Here is a 17,241-nt window from a genome sequence, read left to right as displayed (position 1 = left end):
CTGTATGAAAAAAATGAAAAAAAATTATTAAAATGCTTGAGCAACCTGGATGTCTGCATAAAAAGAATGATAAAAAAATTTAAAAACTAAAACAAATATTTGAACAATTGGTGTACTTTAGGAAACTAGTATTGCTTACCTACTTTAGTCAGAGAGATTATATAAGATTTTTTTTCACATCCTAATAACTATCTTTACTTCAACTAGCTAAACTGAACAAATGTAGTAATATCTGAGCACTTCCCTTGCATTCCTAACAGATATTTATTACAGAAGGGGCTGACTGCCTAGGGATATTGGCAAGTGTCTACTTGGCAAACCAGGGAAAATTTTTGTAAACACATTGTTAACTTTATACATTTCGCATGTGGTAAGCACAGCTTGTTGAGAAAGTACAGATTATGGAATGTATAGAAAACCAGTTATAAAGTTAAATACTCCTAGGCCAAGACAATCTGATTTTGAAAGCCCTGGGCACTTTTTGTATTACCGTTGCAAAGTGCTTTTTGATTTACCTTGGTGGATTTTTTTTGGTCAAAGTTCACATAAATTAATGAATCTTTGCATAAATTTCAGAGAATTAAAAAACTGCAGTAGACTCTTTAGGGATAATACTAAGGAGATACCTTTATGCCACACAACAGTGAAAGAGATCCATGCAGCGTGTGCTTTTATTGTAAGCCTTCGGGCAAATAAAGGTAAAGATTCTACAGAATACAGTATGCTGGCATTGATGCAATTAATATTCCCCCCAAAGTTAGTCACAGCTGCTGTTAGTAAAATGCACAACGTTGTTTAGAACACAGAACATTACTAGCTTTGCTTGACAACATATGCAATGGTGACTTATTAGGTACAAACAGTTATGTGTAGTAGTGATCAGATACACTGAATACAGTTAGGCAAAATATTTACAGTTTACATTTTGGTAGAAGCAATTCTTAACAGATCAGATAAATTTAGGGCCTGCTCCTGTGCATCCTGAGCTCCTACTGAAGTAATTGGGATTTGAGAGCACACAACACCTAGTTGTGAGAGAAGAACACCTTTTGAGAGAAGCTTCTTTTATCAAAAATACAGACTATCTGAGCTTTACAAGTATGCCTTTTTAAATTATATTACAAGACTGTAAGATTCAAAAAAACTTACTAGCCATTCCAATATTCTCATTCAGGCTCCAGTTCAGCATAATAGTTAAGCATCTGCTTAACTGACTGATATCAATGGGACTTAAGCAGGTGCTTAAAGTTAAGTATGTGTTTAAGTGCTTTGCTGAATGCCAGTGGACTTAAAGCACATGCTTAAAGTGCTCTGCTATACTGAGAGTCTTATTGGGTCCCAAGAGGTTTATCATTTTACTGTTTCTCAAGCTCTTCAGCCCAAACCCTGCTACTGGTATCTACTTGTGTAAGAATATTATAGGGCTTCTTACTTGAAAGTGATCTTCAGTAGCCTTGCCACCCATGTTAAGAACATTCAGAGAACTGGCACGCTTCATGCTGCAACCAGGATAGTGAACATGCAAGGATAAACCAATCAGAATAATTGAAAACTAAACTCTAAACACACAAGTATAATAATAGTGAGGCAAACTTAAGGGAGTTTTAATACAACCTATGAAACCTAATATGAAGTATGCTCTTTAAGAGAAATACTTTCTATAGTTACTTATATATATTTGCACATTTTCCTTCTCTCTTTTAATTCTAAGATATGTATCAAAATAATTGCCAGCCCCATAGTACTTAAGCACATTACGTGTTTGATGTTCATATCTTTAATGGTTCAAATTATTTCAGTTTCCAAAATGTCATCTTGCTGAATCAATACATTAATTTAACATATGCTCCACTTTAATGCTCATTTTAAAGTTATTTAGCTAATTTTAAAAAATCAAATTATTCAAATGTAGTTGTTTAGGAAATGTTTGTGAAAATATTAATACATATTAATAAATTTATCAAATAAGCTGTACTTAACTAGTAAAAACTATGGAAAAACTTCGGTTTACATAAATAAGGCAAAAACTAACAGGTTACCACAAACATTGCTTTTATAGCAGATTTTTTTAAAAGCTTGCTAAGTCTATTTTGAAATGAAGGACAATACAAGATTGTTGCTACTATTAACTTTTGTCATGCTTGCGGCCATAACGTGCTTCAATCAGTGGTAGTCCTAAAATCTAAAATGGTCTTCTGAAAGCAATACACCACAAAGATAACACAATCAATTTAAGACCTTGTTATTTTAGAAGGGCTACTGCTAATCAAGATAACTCTGTATTAACTATTTTATATCATCAACTTCTGCATTCTTGAGGATAAGGATTGGAAGTATGGGCTGGATGAATGCACTACAAGGTGGGTAGAAAGCTGGCTAGATTGTCGGGCTCAACGGGTAGTGATCAATGGCTCCATATCTAGTTGGCAGCCGGTATCAAGTGGAGTGCCCCAAGGGTCGGTCCTGGGACCGGTTTTGTTCAATATCTTCATAAATGATCTGGAGGATGGTGTGGATTGCACTCTCAGCAAATTTGCGGATGATACTAAACTGGGAGGAGTGGTAGATACGCTGGAGGGGAGGGATAGGATACAGAAGGACCTAGACAAATTGGAGGATTGGGCCAAAAGAAATCTGATGAGGTTCAATAAGGACAAGTGCAGGGTCCTGCACTTAGGACGGAAGAACCCAATGCACAGCTACAGACTAGGGACCGAATGGCTAGGCAGCAGTTCGGCAGAAAAGGACCTAGGGGTGACAGTGGATGAGAAGCTGGATATGAGTCAGCAGTGTGCCCTTGTTGCCAAGAAGGCCAATGGCATTTTGGGATGTATAAGTAGGGGCATAGCGAGCAGATCGAGGGACGTGATCGTTCCCCTCTATTCGACATTGGTGAGGCCTCATCTGGAGTACTGTGTCCAGTTTTGGGCCCCACACTTCAAGAAGGATGTGGATAAATTGGAGAGAGTCCAGCGAAGGGCAACAAAAATGATTAGGGGACTGGAACACATGAGTTATGAGGAGAGGCTGAGGGAGCTGGGATTGTTTAGCCTGCAGAAGAGAAGAATGAGGGGGGATTTGATAGCTGCTTTCAACTACCTGAAAGGGGGTTCCAAAGAGGATGGCTCTAGACTGTTCTCAATTGTAGCAGATGACAGAACGAGGAGTAATGGTCTCAAGTTGCAGTGGGGGAGGTTTAGATGGGATATTAGGAAAAACTTTTTCACTAAGAGGGTGGTGAAACACTGGAATGCGTTACCTAGGGAGGTGGTAGAATCTCCTTCCTTAGAGGTTTTTAAGGTCAGGCTTGACAAAGCCCTGGCTGGGATGATTTAACTGGGAATTGGTCCTGCTTTGAGCAGGGGGTTGGACTAGATGACCTTCTGGGGTCCCTTCCAACCCTGATATTCTATGATTCTATGATTAATAATTGCTTTCATCTTGATCTTTACTAAAGATTATTCAAACATCTACAACATTTAAGACTAAAATATTTAAAGTGAGGTTATATACATTTTAAGTTAAGAGTATTAAATAGTCCCCAATGTCAGAAGATTTTACTGAAATGGTACAATATGAATTGGCTATTCCCCATCCCAAATACCTGTATGTCACCTAGAACATAGTGCTCTGTTGGTAAGAGATCACCGCGTCTTTTTTATGATTTGTCAGTTTCTAAAGGAGCACCTTAAATAAAATTATTTTGTCACGCTATTAACACCAAAGTTAAGCCCCAATCCTGCAGTGTGATCTGCAGAGGTGGCTCCCTGAAGCCATGTGTGGAGGTCTCTCTGCAGAGCTCATATTGCACAATAAGCAAGTCATTAGTCCCACTGAAATCAACAGGACTACTCAGACGTAAAGGTAAGCATGTGCTTAAGGTAAGAATGTGCTTAAGTGCTCTGATAGATCTGAGCCCAAATAATGTGTTATGTTTGGAATACTGAAACTAAAATACAAAATACCTATACACATAAATGCAGGCAGCAGCTACACAATGTAAGTATACTACATTTTTAATGCAATTAATTTTGAATGTTTCAGATAGCAGAATGCACATAATTTAAAATATGACATAAGAGTTAGCAACAAAAAAGAAGCAATGAATCATGCATGGTTTATACCTCTCTGTTATTTATTTACATAAAATATACAATTAAGGTTACACATGAAAGTTAAAGTATGTTAATCGGTAAAAACACACATACAAAACATCACAAATGAAAATCTCTTTTCAAAAAGTAAGAGCATAAAGGTTTATTAAAAACAAAATCCAAACTCCAGGAAAACAAAAAAAAAATCCACAGGTATAAATCTACCTAAATGCCTTGTTTACTTTCGCTCCAGTGCTAATAATGAACCTCAACAAACAAATATCATCACTAAGTTTCAACTTTTTAAAAGTTATTAGCAGCCAATTTACTTTAGAAGTAAAATTAGATTTTCATCTACAGATGAAAATTAGTTTGGCAAATGCACTTGTAACTTTTTTCAAGTAAAAAACAAGACTAAAAATACTCAAAATACATGCATAATTTTTCTTTGTGTTATAACAAACAGCTATTTTAAAAAAGCTTTGCTTTTATTTTTGCTGTAACAACTTAGCTAACTTGTTCTGTGGTCAAATTTTAAACAATGGAGAGCAAAATAGATGTAAAATTAAAGATCTGAAATCAAATAAAAAGTAAATGTCCATGGAAAGTAGTTCACACCAAGTTTCAAGTATTGTATGTTTGTAACATCTAACTCTTACAGACCTTCTATCACCTTATCGAAAACATTTTACCTATAAATAATTTGATAAGTGTTTTTTCCCTCCTTCCCTCAATTTTCTCTGAATAGATGTCTGAAGACTGGGTTTTTAAGGCTTTGGAGCTCATCTATTCCTGTTATATATTCCTCATTTGAAATCATAATCCTTGTTTGACAGCATGATCAATGACTATGACTGTAAGTGAGGACAAAGCAGCAGGAACAGGTGAACTGCAAAGCAAAAATATAGTCTTCACAGAAAACAGAAGAGGCAGAGGTAGTGGTGAGAAGAAAAAACCACATGATTTCTCATGGAAAATCTTGAACAACATTCTATTTACAAACCATTTTTCTGAGAAGTCAGTAGATCTTTATATACACTAGCAATACTGTATTCAGTTATTTGCAACATCTTAAACACAAATGTGTGTTTATATAAAAATATATACATCAAATTGTCACTTTTAAAAATCAAATGGCAGTAAAAGAAAACAGAGCCGTTTTAACTAAATGTAGCAAATTACTATGGAAAGCAATGTTACTACTGGAAATGAAGTTGAAAAAACCTATTATGAATAAAGAAGTTATTGGAAAGTATTCTTGTGTAAACATATGTATATATTTTACTAAATCCTATCCTCTAAATTGCACTTCCATGATCTAGAAAACCATGAAAGGGTTAAAAAAATTTAAATTTTACAAACCAGATATTTAACTTCTTCCTAAAATAGCTAAGAAAATGAAAAGATTTTTAAAAGATTTTATAATCTACAACAACAAGGGTTGTATAGGTATTCTCATCAACTTCCAGATAGAATTTGTACATTTACTAGTCAAAAGATTAATTAAAAAAAAAAAAAAAGTGCCAGTACGGCACACTCATCCTAGGACCTCAAAATGAAACTTTTTTCTTGCCGGCACTACATGATCACCAGCAATGAAAGATTTTGAAATCAGAACTATTTGCGGAATATGTACATAACAGATAAGCTAATGAAGAATTTTACCTTCAAATATCAGACAGTCTTTCAAAGAGCACAGGACACTTTATGAACACTGGAAACCAAGAATGATGCTGGCATTTTAGCATCTGTTCTACACTAACTTTTTCATGAATATAAATATCACACACATTTAGGTGGCATAGGGTCAAAAATACAGTTCATATTGATGTGGGTAGAGTACTTTTACTTACATGCAGCACACATACAGAGGATGTTTACAGCAGATTGCAATGCCGAATAAAGTAAGTGTGAATATTCAAAATATGGTAGAAACACCCTTTAGCTATTATTTACAATTTATAAAAAACAAGTTGTCCATATATTTCCCTATTATTAACTGCATGATACCAGGAATAGGAACCTGGTTCCATAAAATGTCATAAAAACTTTTAAACCTCCCCAAAAATATTGGGGGTAAAGGAAATAGTTATTAGATATAAATTATAGTTTATAAAAACAAATGATAAACCTTGGCAATATGGGGAGTTGATAATGATTGAAACATTTACAAATTTTTTAACTATGGATGTTGGAAGAATAAGACTCATTCTGGGCTTGTATTTGCACTGTTTTGCTAAACTATCTTGCAGTTTTGTATTTCTTCCATTATACTGTTGTGTGGGGGTTTGTTTGTTTTTTAAATCCAGTCTTCCACCCTACCTTCATTGAAAAAACACCCTTTCATTGACAGCTTGCTTGTGCGCCAATGAATTCAGTAGGAGTTTTGCCACCGACTTCACTGGGCACAGAATCTCATCTTCACCCGCTCAGAAATGAATTTTTACTAACGATTGATACTATCTGGTCAGATGTAAGGTTGAAAACACTTCAAAGCAAATATCAATGAGGTAAGTAATCAAAAAATGATAATTAAATAGCAACAGAAATTATTTATATAGTATCATGGGTGTGCATGATATTTTACAAGCAGATAAAAATAATGTGGCAGATCTCCAATGGAGCTACGATAATTTACACCAGTTTATGATATGCCCCCATGACCCTGTCCCTGCCCCAGACATCACAAACCAATTTATATTACTACATAAATACTTCTAAATGTATTTATCATATGGACTCACTCATTCAGATTGTTATTCCAGCAGATGAAGACAACCCAAGTTCTCTTATTTAGAACTTTTAAACAGAAGCTCAATAAAGCAATGCTGTTCTAACAGTTGTAGCTGGGAACCAAATTGGTTTGTTTTCCAAAGTGAAAAAAGTATTCAAGGCTAAACCTGATATGCTGCTAGAACTGTAAGACTATTAAGGAAAAAGGTAATGCTTATGCTCAATTCTGTGATGAATGTTTCAGTTTGCATAGTGCAATACGTAAACAGATGAACATATCGTTTTGTGCATCAGCAGGAATTATAAATACACTTAAAGCCATGAAAATACACAGTGCCTCCCCTCCTTAAATTCAGTGGAAGTTTTGCCACTGACTTCAGTGGTGTGAGAATTTAACACATAACATGTAGCTAATAGCATGTGGTAAAATTCTTGATTCACTGAATTTACAGTACATATATATTTAATAGTTAAGAGTTTTTTTGACACTATTTTCTGCCCTTTGAAATGTGGATGTTTCAGTAGTTAATCCTTCTTAGGGATTGTTTACATTTGAAACGCTGGAGTTGCACCACTGTAGCACTTCAGTGTAGACACTACCTAAGGCTTAAGCTGACAGGAGAGGTTGTCCCATAACATAGGTGACCCATTCCCCAAGAGGCAGTAGCGAGGTTGATAGAAAAATTCTTCCATCGACCTAGTGCTGTCTACACCAGGATTTAGGTCAGCTTAACCATCTTGCTCAGAGCTGTGGATTTTTCACATCCTTGAGTCACATAGCTGAGTTGACCTAACTTTTTAGGTACACTAAGCCTTAGTTTCTAAGTGAAGCATGACTAAAAATGATTGTTTATGCTGACTTCCAGTAAACGTTTTCCCTCAACACTAAGGATTGAGAGGTAACATTTTGTTCGCTTTAACAGTAGCTTTCCACTTCTATACTCGTGATAAAGAGCAAGTTTAAATGTTAGTAGAAAATTAATACATACAATATGTGAAATGCATTCTGTTTGTATAGAACCAGATTCTTAGATTTAAAAAGTCTGATGTCAAATTGTGTTAACACTGACCTTTATTTTTAATACATTAACTATTCATAATGCTATGCTAGTCGTGAGTTCTACTGAAGCAAAAAATAAAAATAAAACACCAAAAAACAAACAACCCCTGCCCCCACATCCCTTTTCCCACTACAGTACTTAAGAATAAAGTATGGGCAACTTAATTTATTCTCTGGGAAAAAAGAAATTTAGCAATTTAATAAAGTGCACCAATAATACTCTGACTATATAAACATGTTCTAAATAAAGCTTTTTCTTAGAGCTGCCATCATGCTAAGCATCCTCCTTTAAGAAGTTGCAAGTTCTGTAAAAAACAACAACTGAGCAATAAATACTAAAATAAATTAATTTTTTTCCACTGTTAATATTAAGGAACTGTCAGCATAGAGTTAAATTATTCCCTATATCACTTTTCAGTAAGGAATACAATATGTTTAAGACCTTTTTATGAACTACAATTCTACATGCAGTAAAGGTAGATAATAGCCACAAGAGAAAAGGCTACCTAGATCAGTGCTAGGCTACAAAATGGGTACGAACTGGGAGCACACCAGCTCATCTAAGAATAAATAATTACCCAGGATTCTTTGGTTCACTGTCTCGTGAACTTCCTCCCTTCAGCTTTCTAACCAGCTTCTCACTGCTGCGTCTAATTGAAGCACGGAGCTTGCTAAAGGAACCACTGCGTTTTAAAGATCCAGTGCCATCCTGAAAAAAATTTGAACAAATGTGAAACTGCAACAGTTTTTGCCCCTCCCCCACAGCTGAATTAACAACAACAACATGTATAGTCAAAATACTTATGTTCTGCTACCGATAGGTAATAGTGCCAAATTATATAAATATTTTAAAATGACATATAAATTGTATTTTATCAGGAAGATTACTGTCAGCATTCAGACTTAACAGTGCCTACTTATCACAAGGACTTCAGAAATATGAAAATCTATTCAATTTATAGTTAACTATGATTCATAACAGTTAAAAAAATAATCTCAAAGTATACATGACTCACAAATGCATACCAACACCTTCACCACCACCATAACATTTCACGTTTACTTTGATGCAGTCATATGGGAAAGGTGAGTACAGTATCAAGCAAAAGCATTCTATCAAGGTCTGAATGAACTATTTTATTATTTTTGTTCAACTATCTAGGCCATGTGCACTAAACATATTTAGTGAATTCTATAAGTTAAGTTTATTAAAAACTTAGGAACCATTTATGATCAGAGAATATATATTTAGATTCTTATATTTCAGTTTTCTTTCACCATGTTTCAGAAAAATATAAAACAAGATGAAATGACAACTTTCTGCACATTAAATTCACATTTTATGCCCACAGAAGTTTCTAACTCTTAAGTACATATCAAATTTGTATGCCAAAGAATTATTGTTTTCTCTTAAAAAATCAACAGTTTAGTAAGATAAGTAACCACTTGCTACATCTAGAAATCCTATATGGCTACTGTTTGAAAGTAAGGACTGTAAAAGGAGAAAGTACTACTAAGCAGACAAAGACAGACATCAGTTGGAGTGAGTTTATTAGAGAAAGACAGATACACAAATCACTGAACACCAAGATTAGTAGAGAAAAGCATAAATTGCCAAAATTTCACACAAAGACTAAACAGCAATGCTACTTTAGAATAATCATAAGTGAAGACATCCAGAGTTCCATATTGATGTTAACCACATTATAGGTCTCTAAATATATTTTAAAGCACTTGGAGCACATGCCTTACTTTTACGTTTTATTCTGTAAAGGTCACCATCATGCTATTTTAATAATACCTTGTGTGATACTTTTAACTACCTTTTTCATAGTGAACAGCTATTTATAAAGTTCATTCTTACTTTTTACTTAAGTATTACACAGCAAATGGTTGTAATAACACATTCTGTATGACTAGATACATATCTAGCAAAGCTACACATGTACAGAAATAAGAACCCGAATAAAAGACATAGCACTGAAGGAATGGCCAGTTTACAAGGAAGTGTAGCTCTGACAAAAATCGTAAGGGATTTCTAAAACACAGCAGTCAGTACTGAAGAGAGAAGTTAAAGCTTGAAGATGGTGCACGCCCGTCATGCAGGAGACAGTATAAGAATCACAAAAGGCATCTAGGCCTGTCAGACAGAAATGGAGAGAGAAAAACTGAATGAAACTGTTGGGAAAAGTTCAACAGTTTTCAATTTTGAACAGTTATGTTTACAGTATTTCTAGGTCATGTGCTGGAGGTCTTTTTTTAAATTAAAGATTTGGGATTGCACCTGTAAGTGCTGCCATTCACAGATCCTTGCAATTACCAAAAAGGTAGTTGTTTGTTTACATACTTTAACCTATTTCACTAACACGTATCATACAAAAATTACCAAAAGAGATCCAGTCTTTTATTAAGTTAATATCTGTAAATAAGAGAAAAGCAGATTTTTAAAAGCCAGAAATTGCTTTTATATTATAAACACATCACGTGTCATATACGCAGGGGAAAGAATGCTTTTTTTTCAGTTGAAAAGAATACAAAAACCAAAATTAAAAGGAAAAACTTAATACAAGATTTAAAAGAAATTAACAGAACAAGGTGCATTCATTTAAGCTTTAACTTCTGTCAGGAATTTTTTTCTCCACAACACTAAAAAGGAAAAGTGTTTCCCTCACCCCTCCAAACAAACAAATAAAATTCCATCTACTTCTTTGAGGTAATAAGAATCCATGGAACTGTTTATGTATTATCATGTATATATTTTTAAAAAATAAAATTCATAAGGAAAATACTAACACGCAAGTTTCCACACACTGCCCTGCCCAAGGGACCTCAAAGTTGAACTGAAAGAACCACCTACAGAAGTGACTGGGTAGTTGAATTCTTAGGCTTTTCTTTCTCAACTCTGGGAAAATGAACAAGGATATCAATTAAGATTTTTGTTTAGTGATGATGGCATCTCTCTGTAGGAAGTAGAGTGAATACCGATAATAGATATTTTACAAAAAAATGCCCTTCTACCAGTGATTGAAAACTAACTGGGAGTTGCAATCAAATCTTCACCTGATGACAGAGGTCTATTATAAAATTAGATTTTGTATTTTATTTAGAATTACATAAAGACATTTCAGCTATAATGATTCAAGAAGTGCTTATAGAAATTCAGCAGCTTTGAATCTGGGGTGACCAGATAGCAAGTGTGAAAAATCGGGACCGGGGTGGGAGGGTAATAGGAGACTATATAAGAAGAAGCCCCAAATATTGGGACTGTCTCTATAAAATCGGGATATCTGGTCACCCTATTTGAACCTGAACTCTATATTTTAGTTACATGATTCCATGAATAAAAAGGCAAATTATTCCTTGCATCTTAAAATAGGCATGTTCACATCAACAGTTCTCAAGTTAGCCAGAATTTCAGCTTTATAGCCACTGTATAAAAAATCTCCTTCAGTTTTTGAGACAGACATGGGGCAAGAGCTCAGGCTTATCTGGAAAAGTCAGTATAAGAAAACATTTTTTAAATGTTTATGAAAGGAACTCTCTAACTACAATTTCAAATTGTAAAAGTTTAAAACTGATCAAAAGTTATGAGAACAGTGTATTGTTCCATAAATATGTGCAAGTTTTAGAAGTGTTAGTATACAATATACATTACATCAATTTTACTAAACAAAGTGTGTCTTAGTATTTAGCTATAGATTTATTTGTTAAAAACAGACTTTTCAGTTCCTATAGGACAATACCCCAAAAGCATACCGTTCTTTTCTAAGCTATACTACATGTGGGTAATTACTTTAATTGCAGTATCCTCTTTTATTGTGTATACCCTCACAAAATTACTACTTCTGTGCACTGCTGTTCAAAAACTGCAGAACATTTCTCACTGAAAAGTAAAATTTTAAAAAAATTTCAACTACTCTATAAATTGCACTATTCCTAAACCCTAACACTGTTTTGTCTGAGAGCCAAATTCTTGAGCCAACTCAAGAGTACAGATGCACATCAGAAGGTTTTTACCAAAACAGGCACTTCCTTTGGTCTCTGTAAACAAAGTAAATTGCCTGTGATGGAAATTCAATAGTACTTCCTGTCTGAGAAGCAGAATATCTGTGTGGAGAGAAGAGATGAGGGAAAGGTGACACCACATCCTACAGGTACAGAAAAGAGCAGCATTAAAATAAGGTAGAAAACAATGCCGGGAAGTTTCCTGTTTTTCATTTGTGTATGAACAAACTCTCTCAAGTGAAGAAGAAAATGTGGACTGTAAATAGATTCACAGATATTAAGGTCAGAAGGGACCATTATGATCATCTAGTCTGACCTCCTGCACAACGCAGGCCACAAAATCTCACCCACCCACTCCTGCAAAAAACCTCTCACCTATGTCTGAGCTACTGAAGTCCTCAAATCATGGTTTAAAGACTTCAAGGATAATCCCATGTATATCAGAAAAAGTGATGCCACATTTTTAAAATGAATGGTGCAATTCCCAGACTTTATAAAAATCAACACTTCCTTAATTCTGGTCCCTAAAGGAAAATTAATTTTTTAGGTCAACAGATATTTATCAGTTTAGGTTTCATTCAAATATTGACCTAGAAATACCATTTTGTATTTTTCCAGAAGGTTCTTTATCATTCCAAAATCTGCATGCTTGTTTTAATTAAAAGCAAACAGTAAAAAAAAGGTTTTATTCACTTAGAACACATAAAGGCATGCAAAGTACGGCAGAAATTAAGGGAGGAGTACAGTACACAGTTCTAATGCTGAGTGGACAAAATTAAGATAAAAGGAGTTACAAAACTTATTGTGGGGACACTAATGATGCAACATTAATTATTCACAACAGATGCTGATTGACTGTCTTGAAACGGTGAATACCAATGCCAAGAAAATGTCATTTGATAAATGACAAAAGCAACCAAAGATGGAGAGAACATTCTCCAGGCAAATTCAGCAAGTGTTAAGCTTTTTAAAAAGTTGGCTTTAAAAGCTTCTTGCAAGTGACTGAAAAACTGTTGTAAGAGAAATGAACTTTAGAAGCATTCTAGTTTATAAAGTAGGATAAACACCCTAAAGCAAAAGCAAAAGTAGTCAGACAAACCTATCACTTCAGCAATTTGGCAAAATGTATCAGTGCTTTTAGCAGAACTATAGCTTACAGTGAATTAACAGTTTGACTGCCTGCACTAAGTACATTCCCTTGGCAGCAACAGAATACACAATAAGAAAGTCAGTAACCGGAGCAAACAAAATTAAGTAAACAGTATAAATAAAAGCATGAAAGACATAAAAAAGGGTAAAAAATGCATAGTTAATTACACGTTACAAACATATCTGTTTTTAAAAGTTTTTGTTGTTCTAACTCATGACACAGATGTTATGTTAGGTAGTGGAACAAGACATCACAAGATAGAATAAGGCCTCACTTTAATTATAAATTCTAAAGGAGTGCATGGGAAGTGGAGATATACATTTCATTTAAAAAAATGTATCTTTGCTGTCAAGTTGCCATGACCCAGTAATGACAGCACATACAAAAGCAGATTATGGATCACCCTTCTTCCATAACTGGAAACGAAGTTACAGGTCGTTTTCTCTGACAAGGTTGGGAGAGGGGTGACTGGAGTATTTTTTAAGTCTTAAACTGATTGTTTTTATTTACTTTAAAAATCAGTGATGTTTTAATATCCCTAATTCCATAGTGGTACCTGCTGGATGCATTTAACCTACAGGCCAGGATGATATAAAGAGAGCAAATAAGCAGAAGTAAATTAATTGCCAATCTATTGAGAAAACCACAGACTAGGGATTATGCACCCAACAAACACCAGGACACTCAATCAGCATTCAAATACTCATAGTTAAGCCCAGCTTCTTGAAATTCCTAAAGAAATTTTACTTTTCAGGACAAAACATTGTGGACAATTTAAAAAAGAATTTACTAAATGCAAGATTTTATTCTTTAATTCTTAATTCTGCAGAATTACAAAGTGTAAAGTAGATGAAGTAGGAAAACTACTTTGAAAACACAATGGAATGACAACTGGACAAAGGAATTCCTGTTATAGTCTAGAAAATTTACCACTATTTTCTTCAACTGTGTACTGTACTTACCCCATTCCATTCTACGCTCATACTCACTTCCTCGCCTCCATCAGGGCCACTTTCGTACTTTACCACATCGACATTGAGGCTTTCTCGGCTTCGCCTTTTTTCTATGCTCTCGGGGTCATTTAGCACTTCAGCAACTCTCTGTTTGTGAACATTGTCAAGACCCTGTGAGGCAGGCAAAGGGGGGAAAAGTGTTTTACTTGCTCAGTATAAGTTTTAATAATGTACACTATCATAAATATGCATGGTAACCAAGTTAACGAAAAAATCAGTGACACATTAAACTCACGCTGAACCTAATACAATTTTCAATACTTTATAACTGATCTATTACAAACATCAATGCAACATAAAGCAAAACAGTTGGACTGAGCACAGGCCTGGGAGTTAGCAGGCTTGGGGTTCTTCTCCTGACTGTTAGTGACTTACCTCAAGCATTTCACATATCTGCTTGGTACTAAGGCGCCTGTTAGATCACTAACATGGAAACACATGCTCTCTTTTCCTTGGTTTTCCCATATGTTAAATGGGGTTAGTAATGTTTACCTATCTTTGTAAAGAACATTGAGTTCATGTTTAAAAAGCCCAACACAAAGTATTACATTAAAAAAAACCCAGCTGTGGTATAAGCTTTCTATTAAAAAGTGTTCTCATGTGCCAAAATTTTAACAGTAATGAATTTTATTATGAAAATTTAATTATAACCATAGAACAGGATCAAAGTAGAGATGGAAAGGAGAGACTTTATTGACTCCCATCTTTTGTCAGTGCAATAGATAGTTTCCTGATAAAGGATACATCAGGTACACTTTCTGAATTTCTAAAAGGATTACTGAAAGAAATACAAAGTATGTTAGATACAAAAAACTACACTAAAAATATTTAAGTTGCTAAGACAACAAATCATGTCAGGAAATGCCAAAAGTAAGCTTGCAAGTTTAATTTGAGCTACTGTGCATACGCATTATGATAATCTTACCCAACATCAAAGTGATGTTTGTTGCTCAGCCAGGAACAGAACCCAGCTCAGTAAGTTTGTCACAAGAGAACATCCTTTCTCTTGTAACTTTCTGTCCACCTTGCGCAGTGAATGAAGCATGGGTCAAATAGTATATGATCACACAAAGATTATCATAATATACAGACAAGGAAGCTAAGTCACATAGAAAACATTAATTGGGGCATTTCTTAATTTTGAGTACTTGCACTTTGTAACTGACATTTTAAAAGTAGCTTTTTGTACACAAATGCCTAGTTTTTTAGAAAAGTAAACTGAAGAAACAGAAATTCCATCAAGTGGAACCATAAAGACGCTCTGTATGGGTCATTAACAGGATTGAAACCCAAAACCTTTGAATCAATTACACAGACCTCTACTACTTGAGCTAAAAGTGTAACTAACTCACTGCACTAGCAGTATGTAATCCTCTATGTCCATCAGTCACTAGAGGGGAACATGACACTTTGCCAGTGGCTTACCCAACTCTTTCAGACAGCACACAGAAGTCTGGAATCAAAAGCCTGGGTACTATTGCTGGCTCTGGACGGGAGTGGGGTTCTAGTGGTTACAATGAGCACAGAAAAACATAACAGATTTGGCACATTCATTCTAAAAACACAGTGTTAATTCCCCCAGCACACGGGAAGCACAAGACCATGATTAAGGCTGCGTGTCTGTCACGGAAGTCACAGATTTTGTGACCTTCCAGGACCTCTATGACTTCTGCAGCAGCAGCAGCTTCAGCATTTGGGAGAGGACTCAGGGCTGGGGCAAGGTTGGGGTGCAAAGTAGCGCTTACCTGTGAGGGGGGGAGCTATCCAGCTTCCACTGGCATGTCCCTGCAACTCCTAGGCAGAGAGGCCAGGGGGCTCCACATACTGCTCGCAGGCACCATCCCCAAAGCTCCCGTTGGCTGTAGTTCCTGGACAATGGGAGCTGTGGATCCAGCACTTGTGGTGGGCAGCACGCAGTGCCCCCCTGGCTGCCCTTCCTCATTCGAGCTGCAGGGACACGCGGACCCAGGTAGAGAGCCTACGAGCCCTGCCAACCCTCCCCACAGTTTGGGTCCCAGGCCACGCGCCATCACCCATCCCCCTCCCTCCAGTGCCAGCGGAGGTCCCGGGCCATGCGGCACTCCCCTTCTGCCAGCACTAGCGGGGATCCTGGGCCAACCCCCTAGCAGGGGAAGTGGCTGCAACACTCTGCAATTCTGGACTGTGAGCCAACAGGCTGCTGTAAATTAGAGCATCCCACAAAGCTGCTTTAACCTAGTCCGAGGGCTGCACCAGCCCCCGGGGCAGCCCACAACCCAGAAGACACAAATGTGGCTTAAAGAGCCATGTGACAGATGCAATACCGGGTTCTATTTCCAGTTCTGACAGAACAGAACATGTGCAACCTCATTTAGCAGAATATAAGATTAGGAGAATTATACTTTACCGCTTGACTTGCTCAATAAGAAATGCAAATTGCACAAGACTTCATTAGTCCATGAAAGAGATGAGACTTGAAGCATAATCTTTTCCTGGAGTCCAGCACACCTACCTCCATAGTGAAAGTAAACTGAAACGGAAGGTGGCACCCTCAGCACACCAGCCAAGAAGTGCTGTTGCCTCAAGCCCACGGGGAGAGGGGGAACTATCTCTACTTTTAGCATAAGAGGGTGGCAGTCCAACCCTGTTTCCCCTTTACTTTAACATGTGCCTTCATCTAGACCAACAGGGCAGTGGCAGCTGCTGTTAGTAAATGCATCAACTCCCATATCTGAAACTAGCTCTGTGCTTGTGAATGCAGCTGGCACGTTTTGGAGCTCTGTGGGACTAGAGCATGCTCCATACAAATGGAATATTCAGGGATTTCAGCTGCAAACCTTTAACGTGCATCCGACGAAGTGGGTATTCACCCACGAAAGCTTATGCTCCGATACGTCTGTTAGTCTATAAGGTGCCACCGGACTCTTTGCCGCTTTTACAGATCCAGACTAACACGGCGGCTACTCTAATACTTGAAACCTTTAACAAGCTCTACTGATCATGTGCAAGGGGTGATTTTCAGACGCTTATTAGTAAGCCATATCTGGGCTGATTTTTCTGGGACATCAAATAGCATTTCTTTGATCCTACAAAGAAACTCCCTACCAAATGTCAAATTCTGGTCCAAAATCTGAACGGCACTAGAGATCTTCTAAGAAATGGTTGGAACTTTGTTTTGCCAATTTTTTTTTAAAATAATACTTTCAC

At 36.2% G+C, this 17,241-nt stretch overlaps 1 protein-coding gene across 5 annotated transcripts in view; it reads right to left on the bottom strand.

Moving 5' to 3' along the window:
• The window catches only part of KLC1 (kinesin light chain 1), a 62,779-nt gene that overhangs the window by 6,155 nt on the left and 39,383 nt on the right, over positions 1-17,241 (bottom strand). The window contains exons 12-14 of one of the 5 annotated variants that reach the window (XM_073349766.1): positions 14,005-14,166; positions 8,466-8,596; positions 1,433-1,499 (exon numbers count right to left, since the gene is read on the bottom strand). In XM_073349766.1, coding sequence (XP_073205867.1) covers positions 1,433-1,499; positions 8,466-8,596; positions 14,005-14,166 — 360 coding nt within the window. Of the gene's footprint in view, positions 1-1,432; positions 1,500-8,465; positions 8,597-9,421; positions 10,028-14,004; positions 14,167-17,241 lie in introns of those variants that run through there. The other 4 variants (XM_073349767.1, XM_073349768.1, XM_073349770.1 and 1 more) reach the window with 4 other exon arrangements.

Source organism: Lepidochelys kempii, chromosome 6 (genome assembly GCF_965140265.1).
Source record: "Lepidochelys kempii isolate rLepKem1 chromosome 6, rLepKem1.hap2, whole genome shotgun sequence".
Lineage (NCBI taxonomy): Eukaryota > Metazoa > Chordata > Testudines > Cheloniidae > Lepidochelys > Lepidochelys kempii.
This window is presented reverse-complemented; position numbering and strand designations above follow the sequence as displayed.